Raw genomic sequence first — 25,433 nt, forward strand, 5'->3', positions numbered from 1 at the left:
TCTGTATCAAGGCCTGCATTCTATAAAAGAACCAATAATGGTTCCAGAGATGCTCCTTTTGGGCAACTTAATGCATTTCTAAGTGTAATCTCTTGATGCTTTTTGTGCTTTTGAGAAGGCCATATTGTAACACGTTAGTGTTTGACCATTATTTGTTAAATGTCCTGATAAGACTAGATGCTGCTGTGAGCTATTTGCTCGTCAGAATTCTAACTCGCAAACCATACTGTTTCAGGTTTTTGTTTTCAGAAACTGGGTTTAAGCAGTGGGATGATTGCTACAGCAGGAGTTTCTTCCTTGAGTTTTGCCTCCCCAAAAGCTTTTATGCGAAATCCTGTATTCATATCCTAGGATGAAAAGCTGGTTTGTCTTTAGATATGCAGAGTTCTGTTTTAGAACCAGAATTGTCCTATTCCAGAGCCAACTAACAGATGTACCAATTTTGGTACAAGGTATTCTTGTGTTTGAAATATGTATACAGAGTAGTAGCTTGTGCAGTCTTTGATCATTGCATCTCTTTACTTGTTACTGAGATACTTGCTTTTTGCAGGGCTTTGACTGTTGTCCTAACCTCATAGAGACCTGTCCCTGAGAAGTATCAGATTGACTTGTCATTGAGAGTCAGACAAGAAGTTAATACCAAAACACCTATGGTACAAGCCAGAGCACATGAACAGTTTCTAAATATGTATATGCTGTTGGAGGAGGCTTTTTTTTTTCCTGGAATGTACCCTCATGTTGCTTTGGGTGATGAGGTTATGATCTGGCAGAATAACAAAACTTTTGAGAGAAGTTTTGTTAGATCATTTGTCTGCTATCCACAGGTTATGTGTATAAAATTGTATGAAGTGAACCTCAGTTTCTTTGGGACTTGTAGTTCCCTTGAAGAAGGATCTACCTTAGCCCCCACTGGAGCTTATTTTGAGTAATGGTTGTAGGCTCTTCAGGTAATCTGTTAAGATGTGCAGGGAGTAACCTGTTCTTACTCAGTGTCACCTAGCGCAAAGTTTAACTTTGATTTGTCAGCGTGGAATTGCTAAAGAAGTCTCTTTACCTACTTGCAGGCAGTCAGGTACCTGCTGTTGGTCACGGAAGGTTAGCATTTCTGTATGAAATCTAAAGATGAAAGAGTGATTATTCATATTATAGTAACTTTTACATTCTTCAAAATGTGTTGTTCACACAGTATGAACTATGAATCGGTTACACTTCTGAAGGACAGAGAACTTGAGGTTAGGCCATGCCTCTAATTTTCTTCTTGGCAAGAGGAGGTGAAAGGGAGTCTCAGCTGCTGTGCAGCCCTAGTAGGCTCAAAAAGATCTAGTGTAGACACATGCCTGGGACAAACAGACATGGATTCTGATCTCAATGCATGCAACGCACTTCTGAAAAAACAGTGCACTAAAATAATGGGTCTTTTTCCACACAGTCAATCTGTTTTTATTTCCGTTGTTTTGGTTTTGTTTGGGGTTTTGGGTTTTTTTTTTTGTTGTTTTTTATGTAAAATGTAAAAGCTTCTGCAAGGTCGGGAGCTTCTTAAAGCAATTATTTGGAAGACTAAATTGCATTTTCTGGGAAACTTCTGCCTGGTCAGGCTAGCAGTGCAGTCAGTGAGGATCCCAAGGTGCTAGGCGTCTGGCAGACAACAGAGAGAAGCACAAGGTTCTGGAGGAGATGGAAAGCAACGTTATCTGCTTTCTTGGTTTCTGTCAAGGGTTTCAACAGCAAATGGTTTTACTGCGAAACTTCCATCTTAATTTTTCTAGTAAGAACTGAGCAGGGAGTAGCATAGATGTTGATAGAGCTCTGCTGTCTCTAGGGGAAATTATGGAGGTCTTTATTTTAGAGTAATTTTGTGTTTGCAGTCATGAAAGCTGCCCAAATGTACTTGAGAATCTCATCTGCCTGATGTGTTTAGGAATTCCCAGCTTCTATGTTACTGAGGCAAGGGTCTGTAACAGCAAAAATACTGTAGGTAATATATGCTTTCCCTTCTGATGATCTCGGAGGATTGTCTTAATCAATTGCCCTGGATGATAATGTTCTGTTATTCAGTTGTAATGTTCAGTTAAGCATCATAATGGAATACATTTTTTTGTTTGTTTTAGCCATCTGTTTAGTCTCCACTTGATTTTAAGTTAGTTTTGTTTCTGAGTAGGTTAATTGTTTTTTATTAATGGCTTTTGCTTACACTTAACTCTTTTGTGGTTTCCATTAAGTTGATATCCAGATATGTAAATGCCCTTGGAAATGTGCAAAGTAAAACTGCTTTGCAAGTAGAGAACTACAGATACAGCTAGCATGTGACCATGTAGGATGCTAAGTCATGTTTTTTATGTTTATTTGTAAAGTACTTTATCAAATGTTAGAGCATTTTATTTAAATTTCCCCTGCTTTTGAGTGCAATATTGCACCAGTTATGTATGGGGTATTTTATGTTGAAGGTAATTTAAGATTGAAATGACCAGTCTTGTACCCTGTAGTTGCTCCTTAGTTTCCAAAATAGCTTGAAATGGTCGTGTTTTTGCACTGGTGGTGTTAATAAAATGATATTTAAAAATGAAAACAAACATTATATACTAAAAGCCTGCTAGGTTTTCTCCAAATCAATTGGCTAGTCTCATAAAATGCTGCTTCTTAGTACAAATCTTCTAGCTACTGAAACTTGAGGATGCATATCTCACCAGCATTTTTTTTTTTTTTAGGATGTAGATATGATGGATCAAAATGGAATGACACCTCTAATGTGGGCAGCTTACAGAACACATAGGTAATATACTCGCTGCATTTCTGACTTCTTGGCATTAAACAAATGGCATGGAATGATGACTTTCTGATTTGGAGAGTGTTTTGTTTTAATTAGCCAAGGTACTTCTCACAGTTACCGCTTTCTTCACTTCTGACCTATTCAAGAGAGAGGATATTATGAAGATGTATTCACCAATATGAACTTTCAGTCTACAAAGTAAATCTTCTTGTAGAGGTTAGCGAAAAAGACACTTCTCCAAAGAACAAATTTGTCTGAATTAGTTTGCTGCTCAGAGGGGCCTGTCTCCATTGATTGTTGAGGAGCTGAAGTTAGGTTTTGAAAATAGCAACTATTATCAGTATTGTCATTGCCTCTTTTGTTTTCATCTTTCAGCATGTGGGATGGAGGTATAACACATTCAGTACTTTCATTGTCATCTTTCAAACATATAATCATGTACATGCTTTTACAAATTTGTTAGTGCTGTTACATTTTTGAGAGATGCAAAAATAAAAATGCATACAAAAATGTGGTACAAGACACCAGAGAATGAGCTTTAATAGATTTGGGCAATGTATGTCTTACTAAGCTCCATTTAAATTCAGTAAGATCTTTGTGGATTGTTAATATTTATCAGCAAAAAAGTAATTTTGCTGTTAAATAGTATACTTAATTACTTAATTAATGTCCATTATAGAAGCTGAACTCATTAACCAAATTGGAATGTGTTTTAGTTAATCTTCTGTAGATCTAACAAGACTTTTCTTTTCTAGTGTGGATCCAACCCGATTACTGCTTACATTTAATGTTTCTGTTAATCTTGGAGACAAATATCATAAAAACACAGCACTGCACTGGGCTGTGCTAGCAGGAAATACTACAGTCATTAGTCTTCTGTTAGAAGCTGGAGCCAATGTAGATGCTCAGAACATCAAGGTAAACACTCAATCTGTTTTTATCCTAAGTGATTTAATGCAGAAATAATCTGTGATAAATTTAAAGAACAGATAGATGATTGAGGGTATGGTGGGGCCATGAAGATGCAGCAAAAGCCATGCCACTAATGTTTAATCTAGAAATCAGTTTTTTACTAACAAGAATGTAGAATCACTAAATCTGCACCTTCAGTAGTACACATGTAAATGCATTTACCAATGGGTATGTGCAAACAGATGGTTTGTGTGTGTGCATTTAGACTGCATCCATGAAGACCGCGCATTTAGATGCAAAATTGGAAAACTGACTGAATGTCATCTAGTTATGATTTGGGGCGACTTCATGTTTTGATGGAGTGAGATGGGACATCTGTGTCTTCTCCCAGAAAGAAGATAGGTGCTCCAGTAGGTCTCCTTCACCCAGGGGCAGTAAGGAAGTTTGAGGCCTGGAAGTATCAATAAGAATAAAGTCAGAAAATTGGTTCTTTTTTGGGGGCAGATCTGAAGTTGTCCGCCTACTCTACCTGAACCTCTTAACCAAGCTAGATTCAGCACTAACAGAGCCCATCCTACCCATGGAACAACCAAGGAGCTGTTCCAATTTATGCTATAGACATAGAGTCCATAAGAGCTTGGCCAGCAGTGGGAAGTGGGCATATTAAAGCTTTGCTCTACAGTGGTTTCTCTCTATTGCTCCTAGACCATCCTGTATATCCCATTAGATGCATTTTATCACATAAGATAGTTCTTCTGTCTGTGGTGTCAGGAAAGAGCTCACTTGTAGAAAAATAATTCTCTCCTACTCAATTTCTCTTTGAATATTTGTGTTTTGCACTTAATGAATGGTACAAATAGGATGGTTAGATTGGAAAGTACAGCTTTACATGTACATTTATAAAATACTTAATATTTAGTTTATCTGACCTTTCACCATTTTTTTCTACTGATTAAGATGACCAGGGTCTGTTGTATTAGGCTATCAAACGAAAAAATTGTGTTGTGATCCACAAGTGTTTTAAACAAATCAACTAGTCTCTCTTGCATTCATTGTTGTGGATATATAAATGGTCTGTAAGGTCAGCTGTGTGGATGAAATACACTTCCAGTCTCACTTCTTGCAAACTGTTATGAAGCTGTTTTCTGTTCCACCTAATGGTAAAAACTAGGGGATTTTATGAAACAACCAGTGTGTTGTAACTTGCCTCCCTGGAGAGACTGATTAATGTTAACTAGAGTTTTAAAGTGATCCATACCTAAGTTTCCTGACTTTCATGGAATCTGTAATTAAAAATTAATAAATTTGGCCAAGTGAAAGAATATCTACTAGCCTGAAGCAGTTGATAGTTTCCTTCATTATTGACAGACAGCAGCAGTCAGTAGGAAAATAGGCTTTTGAACCTGCTGGATCATGATATCTTTTCAGTCATGCCAGAAGACATGAGCCTGGCTTCATTAGTCACTGCCTTCCTTCTGCAGTGGAGTCTAGGTTTCTTGTTTGCCTTTCTATTGATTCCCTAGATTTCTAGGATTACTAGGATCAAAATTATTCTAGTAGTGGCAGTTTTGCCATCCTGTCAATGGTTTTATAACAGATGCTGATTTGAGTGGTATATCATATGTTTAGCAGAAGTTTATAGTAAACATACAAGATTTTGAGAGATTTCCATAGGTACATAGAAACTCACTGTCTTATGCTTCTCCTTTGACTGTTTAGCAAAAATGTTTCTTTGAGCCAATAATTGGTTGTTGAAGTGTCTAGCTCATGTTTTCCTGAAATTAAAAGGAGTCACAAAAGTTTCCTTTCTGATACAGTCATTTCCAGATCTCTGTTCAGTGAAGTCCTTTTCTCAGATAGTCTGTGCAATTGACCAGAAATGTTGATAAAACATTTAAGGTTAAAGAAATATATTGGCTGGAATCCCTTTGTCTTTTTCAAATTATGTAGTGGCTGAAATATTGAGTGTGAGGTTTGACCTTTTTTATTATCATTTCAAGGTGGTATATGTTAGAAAATTACATGCTACTAGCTTCCTAGGTTTTGGTGGGGAAGTTGATGTAAATTGAAACCAGTCATCTAAGTAAGGCACTATTTTTATTTTGCATGGCAGACTGAGAAATATAGTGGGGGCTGTGTGAGAGAAAAATATAAATCAATTGCACTCATGAGACTTACTCTAGACTAAAACTTGATATTAAAAAAAAGAGAAAATCTCTTGGAAGTATACTTCTATTTTGGAAGTATAATGATGCGAGGTAGCGTAATGGTAGTAACACCACCGTGTGTATACCTTACAGATGCAGTTGCTTCAAGTTAATCAAAGTGGGTTTGTCCTACTCTAGTTACTTATCTTCTTTGTTATGCTGTATAAGGAACTAATACTACTCTTTTGGTATTAAGACTTCCCCCCCTTTTTTTGAGAGCTGGGTTTGGAGATGTAAGCTCCTTTTCAGTAGCGAAAGTATGCTTTTGGAGTGTGGGTTTTTTGGTTTGGGGTTTGTTTGGGTCTTTTTGTTAGGACAAAGTGTCTTGCTACACCAGGAAACAGATTGGGCAGATAAGGACAAATTTTCAGAAGTTGGTGAATTGGAGAAGGGGAGGAGGGATGAATAAATTTAAATATAGGTAGAAGGCCCCTTTCCCCCACCCCCCAACAGAAAAAGGAACTTTTATGCTTTAAGGAAGATACTAGTTTAAAAAATATCAAAGCTATACCTAAAGTCCAAAAGATTCGCTAATAGTTTCTTGATTATGTAATGTATCTGAAGACTCCTTTGTGGAAGTCTACATTGAAAGTGCCATATGGTAATGTTACTTCAGATTATTCTCTCTGTCTAATCACTTTAAAATCTCAAAATATATGCTATTAAAGCCTTATTGCTTGCTGGCAAACTGATAATTGTATTACTAGACTAAGATTTAAGATCCCTGGTTTGCTGGGGGGTTGTTTTCCTTTAGTTTGCTTTTTAAGCAAATTGGCCATGCATCCCTGTGACTATGAGGAAAATGTTAAAATGGCCAGATGATCAAAAGCATAGTGGAAGATGTCTTTAAAGCTCCCTCAATCTCTTTATCTAGGCAGTTCCTAGGTGTCTCATGGCCCTCTAGTGGAAGGGATGCTCAGCTGGACCCCAAGACAACTTCAGGATTTACTTGGGAGATCAACTCCCAGAGGGGATTGCTTGTCTGCAGGTAATCTTATGGTCTGGATATATAAGATGACATTAAAAAGCAAAATAGAGCATCTTTGGGGTTTTCCCAATATTAGCAATTCAAGATGCTATTAGCTTTGTGATGAAGCAGGCACCATAGTTTGATCTCAGGAGTTTCTGTTGAGGATAACTTGGCTAACTTAATCTGTTTTTTAATCAGACTTTGAGGTTAAGTGAAGTCAAAAGGTTGTTCTTTACTAATTTATTTTGCTAGCTTAACTTCTCAGACAGAAAAAATGCCAAGTTCTGTTAGGCAACAAAACACTTTGCCTCATAATCTGTAGTCTGTGCTATTTGCCCTCCTTTTAGAGACTCGGAGCAAGATTTCAAAGGCAAAATGAGAGTTAAGTATGCCATTCCCATTGTTTTGCTGTGGGATATAGGTAACTAACTGTCCTTTATGTCTTTGAAATCTCTTCTGTCTATAGTAAGTATTGCCCTTCCTGGGTAATTTCAGTTTCTGGTACCTGTCTCACTTTTTTTTTAGGAGGGGGCCGAGCGATGGAGGATTCAGCCATTTTTCAAGCCTCCATGAATGCTTTGTTTAGGAGGGGAGTTAACTCCAGTAGAAGAGAGGAGGAGTCAAATGCAAAACTGAAGCTGGAGGTACCTGCAGTTGGTTGTCTCTTGCCTCCTCTATAATTTCAGACCCAGTCAGTAACTTTTGTTTAGGTCTCTTTCTAGATGTTTAAAAAGCAGTAAAATCAAATCAGCTTGGTAGGCACCTTTGGCCTCTATATATCTCTTTCTCTTGCTCTCTCTGTTGGTTGTCCTTGACTGTAAGGAAAGGAAAAGCATAGACCGTTGCTGGCTTTGCACTCGATGTTTGTGAAGCACAAGCCAAGCATGAAAGCTCAGAGTTTGGGAGCAAGCTGGATGTGAGGAATCAGTTTATTCTTTCCCATTTTTTTTCCTAGGACTTCAGTGACTGAGACAAAAAAGAGCATTAAGCTGGGGGGGGGGGGGGGGTCCTTATCAGAAACATTCTGTGATATTAGTAATTTCACTCTGCCAAGGAGGCAGAGGGTTAGCTGAGAAGTAAGGCTTGACACTGGGAGAGTTTCCATGATCCAGTGGGTCACAAATTCTTCTTCTCTGTTTGATTTCTGCTGCCTGTCAATAGCTGAGGGGGAAGCACAGTCTTTCACTTAGACTAGTAGACTGTGTGTAGAACACTGAAACACAGATGTGTTATGGCAAAAGCAAGCTTTGCTGCATCAAGACATTTAGTGTCAGGATTACAAATTTAATATTCTGCTTGTCTACTCATATGCAGTTATAAAAGTGAAAAAGACCAAAAGGAATTAATGATCTGTTTGGTGTCAAGTAGGCTGCAGAGAGGAAAAAAAAGTGCCAGAATGTAGTGCAATCTGTGTTTAAATGTATTATTTTTACCTGCCAATCTGCTATTTCAAAAGTGATCTTAATGCATTTTATTTTTAAATTAGATGTTTCCCATTTTTATGCTCCTGGCAGGGAGAATCACCACTTGATCTAGCAAAACAGAGGAAAAATGTTTGGATGATCAACCACTTACAGGAAGCAAGGCAGGCAAAGGGATATGACAGTCCATCCTTTCTCAGAAAGCTGAAAGCTGATAAGGTGAGAAGAACTATAACATATAAAATCCATATTACTACTGCTGTATGTATGTGGGTTTTTTGTGTTGGGTGGGCGTGGGGATTTTTAAATACTGAAGCTTCTCCACACTTCAGGTTTAGCAAACATTGTCATCTTTTTGTTGTGACAACTAACTGCAAAAACAACCTTATTCAAGAAAGTGCGGGGGGGCGGAGGGGGGAACCAAGCCTCCACACACTATCTTTAGCTTTTGCACTGGCTAAACATCAGGAAATACCAAGCAGTGGTACTGCTGGGAGTAGTCAAGACTATCACAAAGCTGATTCTCAAGTATCTGAGGAAATAAGTGTTTTAGATGTCCTGAACTCTGGTCTCCCTAATTACTCAGTGTTTTCTGTTGAATGACAAAAGTCATCAATCTTACTGGTATAATGTAATGTATGAACCTCTAACTTGGAGGCCTTTTATTTCTTCTCAATTTATTCTTTAATGCTGCAGATAGTATTTGATCTTGGTAACTGAGATTTACTTAATATCCCTGTCAGCTTTCAAAATGACTTCCTAATTAACAAAAACCTGTATGTGTGCAGAATGACCAATTTTAAATAAAGTTCGATTTGAATTCTTGTGATTCTTGTGTTCAGTTTTTGTTTTGTTTTTTGAGGCTCTTTTTTTGGAGGTGGGGAGTGCACATGAGCAGAACTGAAATGCTGAACCTCATGTTACTAAATTAAAGCCTGGTACCTGGAGAGTTGATGTGATTGTACTAAAAGTGACCAAGACAAATGAGAGAATAAGGGGTAACATATTGCTCTATCATGAAGAACAGTCTGTCTGCCTATAGCTGGAGTACTTGTATATAATTAATGTTTACTTAGAAGTGATAATATCATGCTGGATATTTTTCAAGTGTTGCATCACTGATTTGTTGTGATTTCTGTAGAGATGCATTGTATCCTGATAATTAAAGCATTGGCTACAGCTTTTGCTTTAACCCTATGGCCATTTAATAAAGTAAATATTTGTGAGTTGTCCCATTATGTGATTTTTGCCCTGCATTATATGCATAAATGTGTATTGTGACTGTTCCTCAAATATCCGGGAGTTAAGTGCCCTAATGAGGAATTGTATCTACATTGTGTGAGGCTAAAAAGGTCCTTTCTTTATGTATTACTTCTGTAACTTCAATCTTTAATATTCACTATCCAAAAATCTACTGTGTACTCTGCAGTAGCTCATACACTTGGATGGATTTTTAGAAGAGAGCTAATGTTGCCTTTATTCTGGATCAGTAGCAAAGTCTCCAAAAGACAGTTCTTGGTGGGGGAAGGGTGGTGAGGAGGGGGACAAGATACCTCATTTGTTACACAGTTTTAAGATGATTTGGGGATGTGGAGGGGAGAGATGTAAATATGGGAAATGACAAAGAAAATAATCTTAATCCTTGCTCTGGGTCAAGCTGGCTAAAAAATTAACATTAATTTTATCATCTGTCCTTTTTATTATAGGACAGTGTTATACAGCCTATTCCTAAAAGTAAAATAACATACTGATATTTGTTTCTATACAGGAATTCCGTCAGAAGGTGATGCTGGGAACTCCTTTTCTGGTTATTTGGCTGGTTGGGTTTATAGCAGACCTAGACATTGATTCTTGGCTCATTAAAGGGCTGATGTATGGTGGAGTTTGGGCTATGGTGCAGTTTCTTTCAAAGTAAGTATTTCCCACAACACTGTCTACTTACTGTGTATGGAAGAAGTGTTTAGTTGGCATCTTGTTTATTTAACAAATCATCTTAAATTTTTATTTTTATGTGTGTTTTTGGATATGCAGCATTTCTGTTTTGTTGGAATCTTTTTTTCTCACTACTTCAAGGAAAGATCTCTTGCAGCTTAGGTCTTTTAATCCTCTGTGGCCTTACAAATAGCCATTGAATTACTCTGGATGAATACCACTGACTTAAGAGAAGCTAACAGCAGAATAGAAATTCAGTCAGTCTCCAGAGGAGGGTGCTGAATGTCTGTCTACAGTCATCTGTGTGAATTTTGAAGGGAACAGTCAAGGAGAAAGTTACTTGAAAAGGAATAGAAAAAAAAGTACGAGTGCGCTAGTAAGTCCCACTTCTTCTAGAATTAAAATACCCCAAAGTATTTAAGATTTACAGAGAAACATAGTCAGATATAGGATTCGCAGCTTCTGTTGTTGCCAAAAGGGGTGACTAAAGGAGAAGGCTTCTTTCTAATAATGTATTTTTAATGTTACCTAATCATAAAGAATTCTAGTTCTGTGTATGTGTGCGTGTGCACACATTTATGATTACTTTTAGATATCTGTAAATACACACACAGACATCTTCCAGCAGATTCCCGAGATCTGTGCGCTACTTCATCTGTACTTAGCTTCTCAGTGTCTTACATTACATATATAGAAAAACCTAGTATATCCTCACACTTGAGAGCTTTGTGCTTTTCTGGGATTGGATGTCATGCCCATTAGAACCATCTGCTCCTCCTTCCTTTTTGTTTATAGAGAAAAGAAAAATATACCTGTTCCTTAATACAAAAATTCTGTGAATTCAGTGTATGGGTATGATTCCCAGATGGACCTTGCTTGCAAACAGCCATTGTCAAAAACTCCTTTGCACATTGTTTTTTTTGGGAGCTCTGCACACAGGACAGGCAGAACAGGGCTAAGATAACAGCAGGCCTAAGGGACTCTTGATGGCTTTGTCTTCGGTGTTGAATATTACCATTGCTTTCTAAATAATCTTCAAGGCAGAGGAAGAATATCTGTGTAAAGTGATCTTCTCTGGCTTAACGAAGATCCCCATTAGAAACATCTTTAGGAATCTTTTGAGTTCCTTGGAAAAGTACAGTCTTACAACAAAGGAACAAGCAAACATCAAGCTCCTTATATTAATATGCCTATATCACTTAAATTTTCACATATGTGGGGCAAATCTCTGCTCATTTTCTAAATTCTAGTTTCCTGAAAGTGTTTTCTTAGTTGATGCAATTGCCTTTCATTGACAAGTGTGCCAAAAGCAAGTAGTTTTCCATGGCAATGTACTTGGCTGTGTTATGTGTACTCCTGCGAAGGTGTTTTTAGCTACCTGGGCAGCCTCTCACGATACATACTATGGAACTGGAATCTCTTTTTTTCCCTCAAGGCACTTGGAATGTCTGACTTACTATTAGACACTCTCTTCTAATATACTCTTACAAATTAGATCTTCTCGTATCTATACACTCATCAGCTTAGTGAGGCTAACTAGTTGTTACTGTCCAAGACATATTCTATAAAGAAAATGGATGGTACTCTTATGCCTGTTTTCATTCTCAGATCAGCACTTTCTACAGATTGCCATTTTTGTTTCTCAGGACCATTGAAGTTGGAAGGGACTTTGGAGATTGTCTAGTCCAACCCTGTGCTCAGAGCAGGATCAACTACAGCAGGTTGCTTAGAGCTGTGTCTGGTTGTGTTTTGAATCTCTTGAGGATGGAGATGCCACAGCCTCCGGACAACCTGTTCCAGTGCTTGACCACCCTCACACTATAAAACATTTTTCTTGTGTTTAAATAATGTCCTGTACTTCAGTTTGTGCCCATTACCTCTTGCCCTTTCACTGGATACCACTGAGAAGAAGCTGGCTCCATCTTCATTTGCTCCCATCAGGTATTTGTTGTACACATTGATAAAATCCACCCTAACCCTTCTCTTCTGCAAGTTGAACAGTCCCAGCTCTCTCAGCCTCTCCTATGTCAGATGCTCCAGTGCCTTGATCATCTTCATGGTCTTTGCTGCACTTGTAAATCCATGTCTGTCTTGTACTAGGGAGCCCAGGACTGGACCCAGCGCTTCAGATGTGGTTTCACCAGTGCTGAGTAGAGGGAAATAGCCACTTCCCTTGATGTGCTGGCAGCACTCTGCTTAGTGCAGCCCTGGAGGCTGCTTGTCTTTTCCTGCTCATGGAAGCCCTGCTTGTGGCCCTGCATCTTGCTTGCCAGACTCAGCTCCAGATGGGCATTGGCTTTCCTAACTCCATCCGTGCAGGCTCAGACAGTGTGTACAGTCCTCCTGGGTCACCTGACCCTGCTACCACCTCTTGTACACTTCCTTTTTACATTTGAGTTTTGTCAGGAGCTCCTTGCCCATCCATGCAGGCATCCCTCTAGCTTTCCTTGACTTCCTGCACATTGGGATGGATCATCCTTGAGCTTGGAGGAGGTGTGACTTGAAAATCAACCAGTTCCCCTAGATCCCTCTTCCCTCCAGGACCCTATCCTTGGATTCTTCCAAGCAGGTCCCTGAGCAGGCCAAAGTCTGCTCTCCTGAAGTCCAGGCTTGGGATCCTGCTTTTTGCCTTGCTTCCTCCTCCGTCCCATGGTGACTGCAGCCAAGGCTGTCCCTGATCTTCCCCTTCCCCCAACCAGTTCTTCTGCATTTGTAAGCATGAGGTCCAGCAGAGCACCTTATTTCATCAGCTCCACCATCACCTGTGCTAGGAAGTTACCTTTATCGCACTCCAGAAACCTCCTGGATTGCTTGTGCCCTGCTGTGTTGTTCCTCCAGCAGACACTGCGGTGGGTAAAGTCCCCCTTGAGGCCCAGGGCCTGCAAATGTGAAGCTTCTTCCAGTTGTCTGAAGAAGGCCTCATCTACTTCTCCCTGTTCAGGTGGTCTGTAGCAGACACCCACCACACCATTGCTCACATTATCTTGAATCCTAACCTGTAAGCGCTCAGCCAGCTCATCATCTGTCCACAGGCAGAGCTCTCTGCATGGAGTTGTGCTGTCACATACAGGGCAACTGCCCTTCCTTGCTGTCCCAGACCATCCTTCCCAAATAGTTTTTATTCATCCAGTTGTGTGAGCTATCTCACCATGTCTCTGATCCTGATGAGATCCTAGCCCTGCAACTGTATGTAGACCTCTAGCTCCTCCTGTTTGTTCCCTGTGCTGTGCGCATTACTGTACAGGCACTTTGGAGAGGCACCAAGTCATGCGGATTTCCCAGGAAAGAGCGTGAGAGCTTCCCCCATAGTGTTGTCCTCTTGGCACTTCACTATCTGTGTGCATAGGCCTGAGGGGGGCCCACTTCAGCCCTGTGTTGCTGATCACAAGGTCACTCTTGTCCACCCTGCACCCTCTGCTTGCCAGTCCTGTCCACAACTTCCTTGCTTGATTGTGGGTTGTCATCTCCCTCCCCTGTCATTTCTAGTTTGAAACTTGTCTTACCAGGCTGGTCAGCCTGTTGGCAAAGATGCTTTTGCCCCACTTGCTCAGGTGGGATCCCATCTCTTCCCAGTAGTCTTCAATCCTCAGAGGGGGTCCTGTGGTCATAAAAACTAAATCCCTGCTGTCAACACCAGTTGTGCAAACAGCTGGTGACCCGCAGGATCCATCCACACCTCCTCAAGCCCTTCCCCCTCACTGGCAGAATCAAGGAGAAAGCCACACCTGGGCCACCATGCCGGTGGCCCTTGCCCTGAGCCAGGTGTTTATGCTTGACACATGGCAGGCTTCCCCTGACAGTATTGCTGGTGCCCACATGGAAAAGCAGCAGCAGGGGGTCTGAGGGCTGGACAAGCTGTGTCAGCCTCTCTGCAAGGTCCTGGGTCCAAGCCCCTGGCAAGCAGCAAACCTCCCTGGACAGTAGGTCAGGTTGGCAGATGGTCCTTCGTCTCCTGCAGGAGGGAGTGTCCCACTGCTGTCACTCACTGCTTCTTCCTGGTGCTGCTGTGGGGCTCGGGCTCAGTTGACTCGAACGCTTTTCTGGACACAGCTCCTGGCCCTTCATCTGCATGGGACTCTCCATTTCCCAACCTGATAAGGACAGGCTCTGCCTGCCCCTCCGTTGGTACTGTAGGGGGTTTGGACTCTTGTCTCTTCAGGGGCTCAGAGATGATCTGCTCAGTCTCCTTTCCATCATTTCTGATGCTGCGCAGTATGCTGACCTCCTCCTGCAGCTCCTTGTCTAGGCAACGCAAGTCCTCAACCAGCACAATCTCCTGCAGGCAAAGGACATAATTTCATCAAGTTTCTCAAGATTTTTGTTTCCTTGAGTTTTATACTTTTGACCTGTCTGATTTGTGTTTAACGTTCTTTCACTTTCTCTTGTTCTTTGCTTAATGTTTAGTATAAATATTTTTTTAGGTGTTTTCTATAAAGGCCAGAACTGAATGAAATTGCAGTTACTTCTGCTATTGTTCTAGTAGGTATTCCCTTTTAATTTTAGCTAACCCACTTAGCTGCTTTTTCTCCTTGCTACTTTCACAACAGAAAAATACATAGAAATCATTGAAAGAAAGAAAAGTTACTGCTGACTAACTAATATATGTTGAGATGTATCTACTCTTAATAATTAATTTGCTCTGCTAGCTCATCTTCCTTATAGAATTTTCTCAAAAGTCAAAAGAAACCTTCAGTAGACAAGGGACAGTTACTGTAACGGAGTAAAATGGGAACTGCTCAGTGCACAAGTTTGTCTGGGGCAGCCCTGACGGCACTGTCGGGACAAAAAGCCGAATGCATCAGTGAAAGGATGTTTGAGAAGGAGGTGGAGGAAGTCTTATTTCAAGCAGTTTAGCATTTTAGAATGTGACTTTTGATATGTTTAGCAACTTTTCCTTGAATACAGAGTCCTAGTCATTTACCTAACTTGTGTCAGCTAAATTCAAGTTTTTTTCCAGAATATCCTTTAAAATGCAGGACGATAAGAAGTTGAAAAGAATTCAGATGCCCTGCTCTTTTAATTTTGATTGAAGAAGTAACTTTCTTTCTTTATAAATTGAAACTTATGTGACATCACTCCTCCTTTTCAGGTCATTCTTTGATCATTCCATGCACAGTGCACTGCCACTTGGAATATACTTGGCAACGAAATTCTGGATGTATGTGACGTGGTTCTTCTGGTTTTGGAATGATATCCTTTTCCTGTGTTCAGTAATATTTTTTTTCATGTTAGTAATATGAAGTAATACCCAGAGTTATCCTACATGTAAAAGTAAGTAAACTAATTAAAACTTTAAAATAGCTGTCTTCATTAAAAAATGTCTTCTGTGTTGATAGTTAATATTTTTATTGCTTTAAAAATGTGCACGCTTACTGCTTTGCTTCAGTAAAGCTCATAACTCATTTATAGCGGTCTACAAAATCTGATATACTTTATTAATTTCTTAAATGCAAACAACTGTATAAAACGTGCTATGGCTGTAAGTTGGCAAATTATGACTTTTTTTGAAATGTCAGATGCTGCTCCTCTAAAAAGCAATAGATAATTTTCCAGTGTGTATTAATGCTAGTGGAAATAGCCTTATAATTAGTTCTTCCCAAAGATTTCGTAGATTTCACTTCATACAAACTGCAGATATATTTTTAACACTTAACTGTATTTTCAGTCTTTGAAGATGTATGTGTTAACAGCACTACAGAATATAGAGATTCTGTATATGCCCATCTCTTTCTTTGTCTGCCTAGATAGGAACACTTCATACTCACAGGGTAAAAATTGATTCAGAGTTCATTGAAGAATGTCAGCTGCCCACATTAAAGATACAGATTCAAATTTTTAAACGACTTGCTTGGGTATTGTAATTAAAATAACTTAGAAATGGAATAGAGATTTAATGTGTTTTATTAAATTTTTAATACAGTTCTAGTTGTGAATACTTGAAGTGAAATTAATATTTATGATAGATGTTGGCTTGGCTTTTCTAGAAATTGTTTTTCTTTTCAGCCTCAAAGGAGCTGTAGCATGAAATAAGGTAGTAGCAATGCGACCCTTTTATCATCTTGTCAATATGTTCTCAAATCTTTGCTAAACGAGCCTCATGTCCTTGGGTTGAGAACGCAAAGTAGACCCTGTTTTTGTACTGCCTTTGGCTTCCACTGTGAGTAAGAACTATCTTGATATAATATTAAGAGCCCTATGTGATGGGAGAGGACTGTTACTTCATGTTTAAAAAAAAATAAAAATCTAGTATCCCTCAGGTAAGAAAACTTTTCTATACGTGTTAACACAAAATAGTTATTGAAATACAGCTATTGAAATAGTTATTTAGAAATGCTTGTCATTCTACCAGTCTCATATTCTGACCTGTTTTCTAGGTTTTTACTGAATTAAATTTCTCAGTAAATGCTGAATGAAGAAAACAAGTACAGTACAATATGAATAACAAAAAGTTAAGTTAAATAGCTATACTTAAAAATGGAGGTATACTTTTCCAGTTCTTATGGAGAAGAGTAGATACTGTCTGAATATGTCATGCAGCTAGGCTGAAGCTACTTTTCTGTTCTTTTTAATATGAAAACTCACAGCCTGACTTAGAGCAAATAATAAAATACAAGTTTCTTGAGCAATTATAACTATTACACCGTCTCAGTTTTGAATCTCCGCCCTCTATACCTTGTAAGTTTTCTTTAGTAGTATTGGCAAGCATGCATTTCCACGGTTTTGGGGCTGCAAATGCATTACTACGTTACTATGAAATGCGTTCTCATGCTAACATTACATCATCTTGAAACAAATCTAAGAATGTGTCCACTGTATGTGCAACTTTCAATTGAAATCATATGCCATACTAAAATAGCTGCCATGGCCAATGTGATATGATAATGGCCACTATCTTGAATGTAAAAGACTGTGCATTAAAGAAGCACACTGTGAGAAAGCAAGCTGGCAAATTGAGATTTTTATCAACCTTTGTATGAACTTGGTGAGTTTTTTTTATTCCCTTAGCTGTTAATTTTGATTAGCATAACTTGAAGTTCATTTTTGTCAGAGAATAGTGTTCATTGTTCACTGGAAGTAGTAAGCGTAGGAAATTAATTAACCTGATATGAAAGTCTGACTTCAGAGCAGTCAGTAAAATAACTACACTATTTCTGTAATTTGTGGTATATACCTGAAAACCTTTGCAACAGTCTTTTTGTACGCAAAAGTAAGAGTCTAAAAATTTCAGTTACTACTAATTGCTCTCATTAGAGCTGATAGAATTCTGTGTGGCAAGCTCTTCCAGAGGCTTGGTCCTTGAAGCCATCTTCCTTTAATTGATTATTTTAAGTTGGAGATCTCTGCAAAAAGATTCCAGATTCATTTTTCTTCTTCTGGAAGATTGCCCTGTAGCTTTATTGGGGGGAAAAAGAAAAGAAATTACATGCCTGCTCTATTTTTATAGCATGAGGCACACTATTGTGGTTGGAGTAAGAATTGTATTTTTACAGCTTTATATGATTACTTACAGCAGACCAGAGTATATACTCTGTAATGTTGAAGCGATATCTCATGAAACTTGTCCTGGCAGTCTTCACAGATCCTGACAATGTTTTGCTCATAAATAAAAAGTTTCTAGTATTAAGCAACTAGCAGGAATTGCCTGACTGGAACTTTAAATGTAATATTATAAGTAATATAAAAGGGGTTTTTTGCTGTGTTACTTGAATATTCAAGTGTTTAGTAAGAATTTGTTTCTCTGTAGATCCTTTTAAGGTGTTTGGTTTTGTGGGTTTAATCCTGATGAGGCAAAAAAGGACAGTAGAAACAGTGTATCACAAATAACACACACAACCAAAGACTGACAGTGCATTTTGTTGATTATCAGGGTGGTCACATGAAAAATAAGGCCTTCTGTAAATTATAAGACTTAATGATGTGTCTTTTAAATGAGCAGTCTTGAGAGTAAACTCAAACAGTTTTTATCAATCTAATGTACTTTTGCAAGTGTTTTCATTCTACTGGATTTTTCTCAGCAGCTTCCGAGACTGGTATCTTTGTTAAGATAGAAATAATATTCTTGCTGAGAATAAGAAAGTTACGGTCGATGTATTTTTGGAACAGAAACATAGGACCATAAATTCATGTATCTTTTTCTTCTTTTTGTATTTTTTCTTTCCTTTTTTTTTTTTTTTTAATCTTAGAATAACCTCAGTTCTGTGTTAACACAATGCTCTTCAGAAATCTGTTTGGTCATGACAAAGAAAAGGTGTTACATTTCACTCTCTCCATGTGTTCTCATCTTCAGTTCTTTGCAGAATAGGAGCAATTTCACCAAGGAAAGAAAGTCTTACACACCTGATCATTATATTTTAATTTAGTTTTATTTTTAAAACAACAAAAAAAACTCATTTGAAAGTACATTTTTTTAATCAGGTGAGACTAGAATTTTGCATTTCTTTCCCTTTAGCATTTACAGGTAGAACATTCTCTTTTGTCCTGTAAAAGTTTAGGGCACATGTACTGAGGCCGTATCTCAGATGTTCATGCAGTCTCTTTTCAGTTACAGCTGAACAAGTATCACCTAGTATGTTAGAAGGTTCTTTCACTGCACTGTTTTTCTAAGATGTCTGGGTTTGCGGTAACAGAAAATGTTCAGAGTACAGGTTTTTTTGTTTTTGTTCTGCCCCTTCCATTTGGTGCAACTGGGAGTATGCAGTTTTCATTAATTTTTAAGCTTTTTTAGTATAACATGTGACTTTTAGTGCTGAGGTAATGAGATGACATAAGCCAAATTATCTACCATTGATTGATACTTCATTAGTTATCTTTATCTGATTTCAAATACACTTAAGTGTGGCGACTGTTTTTAAGTAAAGGAAAACAAACAGTATGTGCACATTTTTTCAAGGCAGGATCTTTCTTAGCACTGAGTGTGAGAGAGTTCATCATGATTTTCATGCTTTCACAAAGCTGTTACAGTGGTGTAGTGTTTTGAAAACTGTACCGAGCCAATTGGCAAAGTTGTGCAGATAAAGCAAAAACATACGTATTATCAAAATTTTACAGTTAGCATCAGGAAAAAATAAAAAAGAGGCCAGCAGTTGTTTTTAGGGGGAAACCAAAGACCAAAGAAACCCAAAGCCCAGAACCAGCTATTCACAATTTCTGTTGTCTTCTCTAAATATTTTTTATAACCAAAAATATAAAAAAAATTCAGTGTGTGGAGGTGATGGCAGTGAATGAACTTTTTTGTGCAAGCTAAGGGATTTTTCCTTATACTAGCTAGATGATGGAGGTAGAGAGCCTTTGCAGAGCTTTATCTGGTTTAAAAAAAAAATACTGTCTAATATCTAGTCAAATGAGGGGGCTGGCAGACCTGTCTGCTGCAGTTGTCAGCCTGTACTCTTGGATCCAAATGTGCAGCTGGTGTAGATTTGCAGATTCATTAGCTTGTATCAATCTCTGACAGCTTTTACTACCTGCAGATCTTTCCCTTTCAGAGAAAGGGACTTTACTGTTAGAATAGTAGTTAATGGAAAGATGCGTCTTGATATATAATGTGCGGTTTGGCTTGGTGTCAGGCTCTGTTGTACGATGTGTCGGTGAGATACCAGGCATCTGCGTGTACTTGGGCCTTTTCAAATAGGTGGGGCAGTTCAGGATAAAAAATAAGCTCATCAGATGTTTGTATCACTCATCGAGTTGGGGGGGAGTGTTGTCTTTGTTTTTCATTTTAACGAGGCAGTCTTTTTGGCTCAGTGTTTTCTTGGAATAATTATATTGATTAGGACTAAAAGTAATAAGTGTTTGTTTCATGGATGTTTCTGCTTTGTCTTACGCAATGAAAACTGGGGAGGCCTCATAAAAGATGGCCAGTCGATGGCAGTGCAGACGGTTAATGTCTGCCAGTATCATGCTTTTTGCAGCCCCTGATACAGTAATGTGCTTTTCTTTGCATGGTCATAAGTAATGAGGACATCAGGCAAAATGAGGCCTTGTCTCTGGTGAAGTGGTTCCTTACTCTGTAGCTAATGCAATACTACAAGAGTTTCTTACATATGGAGAGTTTTGAGAGATGTCTGTGATATAAGTTGCTGTGGGTCTCTTTTGGAGTAAACTTGAGAGAAGAATTCAAGTTACATGATTTTTAGATACCTCTAGTATGGGCATCCATATCTAAGCAAGTTGTTCAAGCTCTCTATAGCCAGTAGAGAGAAACAGACACTTGTGGAGAGAAATAGCCGCTTGTAGGGCATTGCTTGTTTCGTTATTCTACCTATCTTGATGCTGAAGATAGGTGAGAAGTAGCATTTTCTTTCCATAATGTATAAAGGCAGCCTGAGTGGCTTAAGGTTAGGTGAGAGGAATCCAACAGTTGGAGGGGTTTATCCTTTTCAGCATCAGATGCCAGAAATGTCCTGGAAGAGACAGTTCTAACATTCCTCCCCCATTCAGAGCCTGCATAGTTTGCAGCCCTTCTCCCCATTTTTTCTTAAATCTTATATGAAGCTTGTTTTTGAAAGTATTGATGAAAAATACAGCTGACTTTTAGTCTTTCACCACTTTGTTACTGCTCACCGATACCCAAGTCTCCTTTCCCATGTGGTCTCCCGGCATCCCCCAGCCTCGGCATCCCCCAGCCAAGTGCTTTGTGGCACAGTTTAGGTTGCCAGCATGGCACTCATCTGCCACGACCCTGGGGAAAGGAGAGGCAGAACTCGGACTGTGTGACAGTCTCCTGCGTTCTCCCTGGGTTTTATGAAGTGCTTGTTTAATGGGGGAAGGCAACATGCAAAAAAATGCTACATGCTGAATTTCTACTCCTGTGGCTTGGATCCATGTATGGCTTCACAGTTGCAGTACTATCTTGTCCAAATTTGAGTCAGTAAAAACACAAGGCCAAAATCTTAAAGTCATGAAACCCTTTCACTGGATAAAAAATAAATTGTCTTTTGCCCTATCTTCTTTAACAGTCTAGACATGACGTATAGTAATTAGGAATGGTTCATATAATTTTTTCAATTGTACCTTTATTGTTTATAACAGATGTCTGATTAAGGGATTTTTTTAATGAATAAACAGTTTTCATTGTTGTGACAAAAACACCAGTGATAATATTAGCATTTTAAAGAAAATGTAAGCTCTTAAAGCTAAACAAATAAGTTGAACTTGCTTATTCTTGGCGGCAGTTAGTTTTAGAAGAAAAATAGGAAGAAATTAGGTTGTATAGAAGTTAAACTCAGAGCTTTTCATATGTAATGCATCAAATGGAACTCTGTGTGTTTAGGTTATAGTATACCTGTTTTTTTCTCACTGTTATAAACTTGCTGGAAATGGCTTGTTACAGGAAAGATTAATTAGCCTTTAGTGAGTTAATGCTAACAGTCTACTATATAAGGAACATGATTAAAATTTGAACTGAACTTGCCAGGTTTTTTTATTGGAAATTTACAGCCAGTCCTTCATCCAACAGAAGAGGGAAGCAAAATTTATTTGGGATACATTTCACATTAACTTTGTTCTTAGCATTTCAGAAGTCAAAAGAGGTTTTACTTAAATTTATTAAAATTTCAAGTTTATTTCACATCACAAGAGCAGTGTAAAAGGATTTTAGAGGCTTATTCTTATTGTGTAGAGCTCATGATCTTTTTCGTTTTATATTTGCTTGTCTCTATACCATGTAGATTTGTTTAACAATGGTTTATGAACATTTTTTTCTGAATGCTACTTAATGCTTTTCTTATAAACTTTTTTCAAGTTTCTTTCCAAGAAACTTTGTTCTTCTTCCATATTTCACATATACTTTAATTTCAAAATAGATTTTTTTTTTCAGAGCATGCATAAGTGTTTTTGTTGTTTTTTCAAAGTTTTGGATACCAATTCAGTACAAATTGCCACATAATGCTTGTTTTTAAGTCTTATGTGTAGGGTTTTATAATGTAAGTGCACATTAAACTTTAATTACAGAAAAAGCCTTAATGATTACCAAATTAGAGAGAGAGATTCATCTAAGTAGCTTGGAGTATAGTGTAGTTTGAATGTGCAGCAGTTTGTGCCCTAATAGTAAAAGTGTCTGTTTTAGGTGGTTAATACTGTACAGGCTTCTGCTGTGCAGCTTTGTCAGATATGCTGTCTCTTTGCATTTGTGACTGACAACTGCCAGTTATTTTTAGTGTTGGCCAGGTCTTTCGTAGATGTACTAAACAGAGTAAACACTCCAGTTTTCCAGCACTTAGGGAAGAGATCTGTCTGAAGTATTTGGTTTTCCAGCATCACTGCTAGGAAATATTTTGATTCTGTGAACGAGTGTAAAGTTTTATGAGACTATGCATATTAGGTGGAAAATCATTCAACACAGGAAACTTATTTTAAAGCTAATGGTTATTTTCCATCTTTAAATAGTAATTGAATTTTTAAACATTTCCAGGGAATACTGAGTCCTGTGTTTTTATAACTATTAGTAGATGTGTTACTATGTTAAAAATAACTTTCATTGATGTGAAATACAAGTATTGCGTTATAAAAGGACAAGGTTTCAGACAGTACCTTTCTTGGAGATAAGTGACATTTGAGACATGATTGCCATGTAGCTTATTCGTAGCACAATTCCTTATATGGCTAAAAGCAGCCTTTTTTGTCATCTAATTGGAATTTCAAACCAATGAAGACATAAGCAGTCAAATGAGTTTCTCACAAATAGAACTTTGAGATGTTTATTGTGAAAACAGGAAACACTTTAAGATAAGTTTCATGGAATTTAATTTATTTAAGCAAAGAAATAATGATAAAAACTGAACTATCATTGTTCATGTTTTAGTGTGCAAGTGCTTTTAAAGTGTCTCATGGAGAACAGCATTTTAAAAATAAATGAATTTTCAAGTTTGAGCAGTAGAGAATACTGAATACAAAGTAAGTTCATACAATAGAACTTATTTGGTTAATTCAGAACACTACAGTGACTAAAGAGCATTTGTTAAAAATTAAATTCACTTTGTATTTGTTTCAAAATGACCAGTATTATTAATTCATCCCACAGTGATGTTTTCAAAAAGCAACTTTGATTTTAAACTTTAGATTCCTTGACTTTGAACACATCTCAATTTTTTCTTTATACATCTTCCATTCCTTGCTAATAGTGTTGCACTTTTCTACAATTTTGGAAAATCCTGGAAATCTGATCCAGGAATCATCAAAGCCACAGAAGAACAAAAGAAAAAGGTAACCATGAGTTATTCTAAAGTTGTTGTGCTTCAAGGGTGATTTGCCTTCTGCCAGTTGGTCTGAGTAGTTTACTTTTAGTACAGGAAACTTCAATAAGTTGTATAACAGAACGTCTAAAATCCTGAAAGTTTTTTCCTTCATTTGTCTTCCAGATTTCTTTTTAATTTGAAAGATGTGTCTTACTGGTCCAAAGTTGCATTGAGTAACAAAATAAAATTGCAGCTTAAATTTACAAGATAAAAAGTTTAAAAAGCACTGAAGTGAAAAAGAAAATGTGAAGTTACTGAATTTTGACTTAGTGAAACAAAAATGACCCACTATGGAATAAGTGTTAGTTAATTGGATTCTCTAAAAACTTTCCATATTTCCTATCATCTCAAGTTTTGTTTACCTTCATGTCTAAATGTGTTTGTCTGACTGCCAAATACTTTAAGGATAAAATAAGCCAAACCCCGGCAATCAGTTCTTTTTTTGTCTTGGTTTACATATTAGAGATAATATGTATGGTCTTGCAATGGTTTTCTGAGACTTGATAACACTATTGCTAGCAATTCTGATTTTTTTTTATTGAAATGATTTTTCTCAACAGTCAAACTGAGTATTGAAAATGCCAAAATTAAAAGCAGCAGAAACTTTTTCTTTTGTTTCATTTTTGGGCAAGATTCCTAAAAGTTTACATCCCACCAGAAGTCAGTGAGATTTGTGGTCCTAGTTCACATCGACTTGTGAAAATACCTGTATGAATTGACATCAGACCACTGGGTATTATGACCATATATAAGGACAAAAGTGTAATAGTCTTTAAAAAATGGTGTGATGGTTCAGATGACTTTTGTTTTTTCGATTCATTGCTACTGGGTTTTCTTAGTAGATGTGCAGATTTACCATGCAGATTCCTTTTTTATTAGTGCAAATTTGCCAAAAGAGATTCTAGTCTAAGTACTGTTACTTCAGCTGGGCTAAGTGACGTACAGCTTAGAACAGTCAGCAACTGCACTCTGGTTCTGATTCAGCAAATTGCACAAATATGCAGCTCATCTGATCTGCTTGTGTAAGTAGTTGAATGTGGGCATAAAACCCTTTCTGAACTGCATCTGACTTGTAGAATGCAACTTCTTTAGTCACGTGCATGTCAGTTAATGAATGTTTTGGATTTTTTATGCTGCAACTAACTGAATTATCAAGCGATCTATTATCGGGGCATAAACCACTGCGGGGCATATGCTTTAGCTTTCCCAGTGTCGTACTTTCTTCCCTGGTTTCATAATCTGTTTCCAAATGTGTTTAGGTTAGGTTGAGTTAGCTTTTAGCTATTGAACAATTAAGTAACCCAAAAAATTCTTTTAATTCCAGATCACCAAGTTAAGTATGTTTGGAAATGTGCAGTAAGCAATATTCTCCAATGTTTATTCTTCTGATAGGTCTTGCCCCTTTTTGGTCTAGTTATTACAAAATAAGTTGAGTTACTCAAAAAAAAAAAAAAAAAAAAAAAAAAGCTAAAAAATAATAATAAAAAGCACAGAGAATAGACCTGAAGTTTGCAAAGCACAGAAAACTCTCTCTAACTTGACTACTCCTGAGTCTCTATGCATTATAAATTTTAAGGAAAGTTGTATTTAAAAATGTCTCTGCTCCTGCTCAGTTCTGTTCTTCTGAACTTTGGGATCTCACTGCTGGATAATTGCTGAACTCCAGTGTTGAGCATCACAACATGTACATTTCCTTGTGCGCCTCTTCATTAGTGTAGAGGTACTTCCACTGAAATCAGAGGAACTATTTGTGAAATTCTCCAAATGTATTAGAATACCAAAAGGCAGACCAGCAGAAATCAGAAAACTGTAAAGACTGTTCCAAATTGAAGATTGGCAGTTGGTTTGGATTGCAATCTTTTATTGCCCTGAGATCAGCAAAGAAAGCATTAAGACTCTGATTTGCTCCTGAAGTATTGATTGTAGCTTTTCCTGGCTATTTTGAGGAAAGAATTCCAGATTCTAGAATGTTTCTATACACTTTTCTGACCA

At 37.8% G+C, this 25,433-nt stretch overlaps 1 protein-coding gene across 2 annotated transcripts in view; it reads left to right on the plus strand.

The window, feature by feature from the left end:
• The window catches only part of ZDHHC17 (zinc finger DHHC-type palmitoyltransferase 17), a 77,861-nt gene that overhangs the window by 40,068 nt on the left and 12,360 nt on the right, over positions 1 to 25,433 (plus strand). For both annotated transcript variants that reach the window (XM_064509338.1, XM_064509341.1), the window contains 6 exons: positions 2,706 to 2,770; positions 3,523 to 3,685; positions 8,371 to 8,496; positions 10,046 to 10,188; positions 15,299 to 15,399; positions 23,285 to 23,409. In XM_064509338.1, the coding sequence (XP_064365408.1) occupies positions 2,706 to 2,770; positions 3,523 to 3,685; positions 8,371 to 8,496; positions 10,046 to 10,188; positions 15,299 to 15,399; positions 23,285 to 23,409 (723 nt within the window). The remainder of the gene's footprint in view (positions 1 to 2,705; positions 2,771 to 3,522; positions 3,686 to 8,370; positions 8,497 to 10,045; positions 10,189 to 15,298; positions 15,400 to 23,284; positions 23,410 to 25,433) is intronic.

Source organism: Dromaius novaehollandiae, chromosome 1, assembly GCF_036370855.1.
Source record: "Dromaius novaehollandiae isolate bDroNov1 chromosome 1, bDroNov1.hap1, whole genome shotgun sequence".
NCBI classification, from domain to species: domain Eukaryota; kingdom Metazoa; phylum Chordata; class Aves; order Casuariiformes; family Dromaiidae; genus Dromaius; species Dromaius novaehollandiae.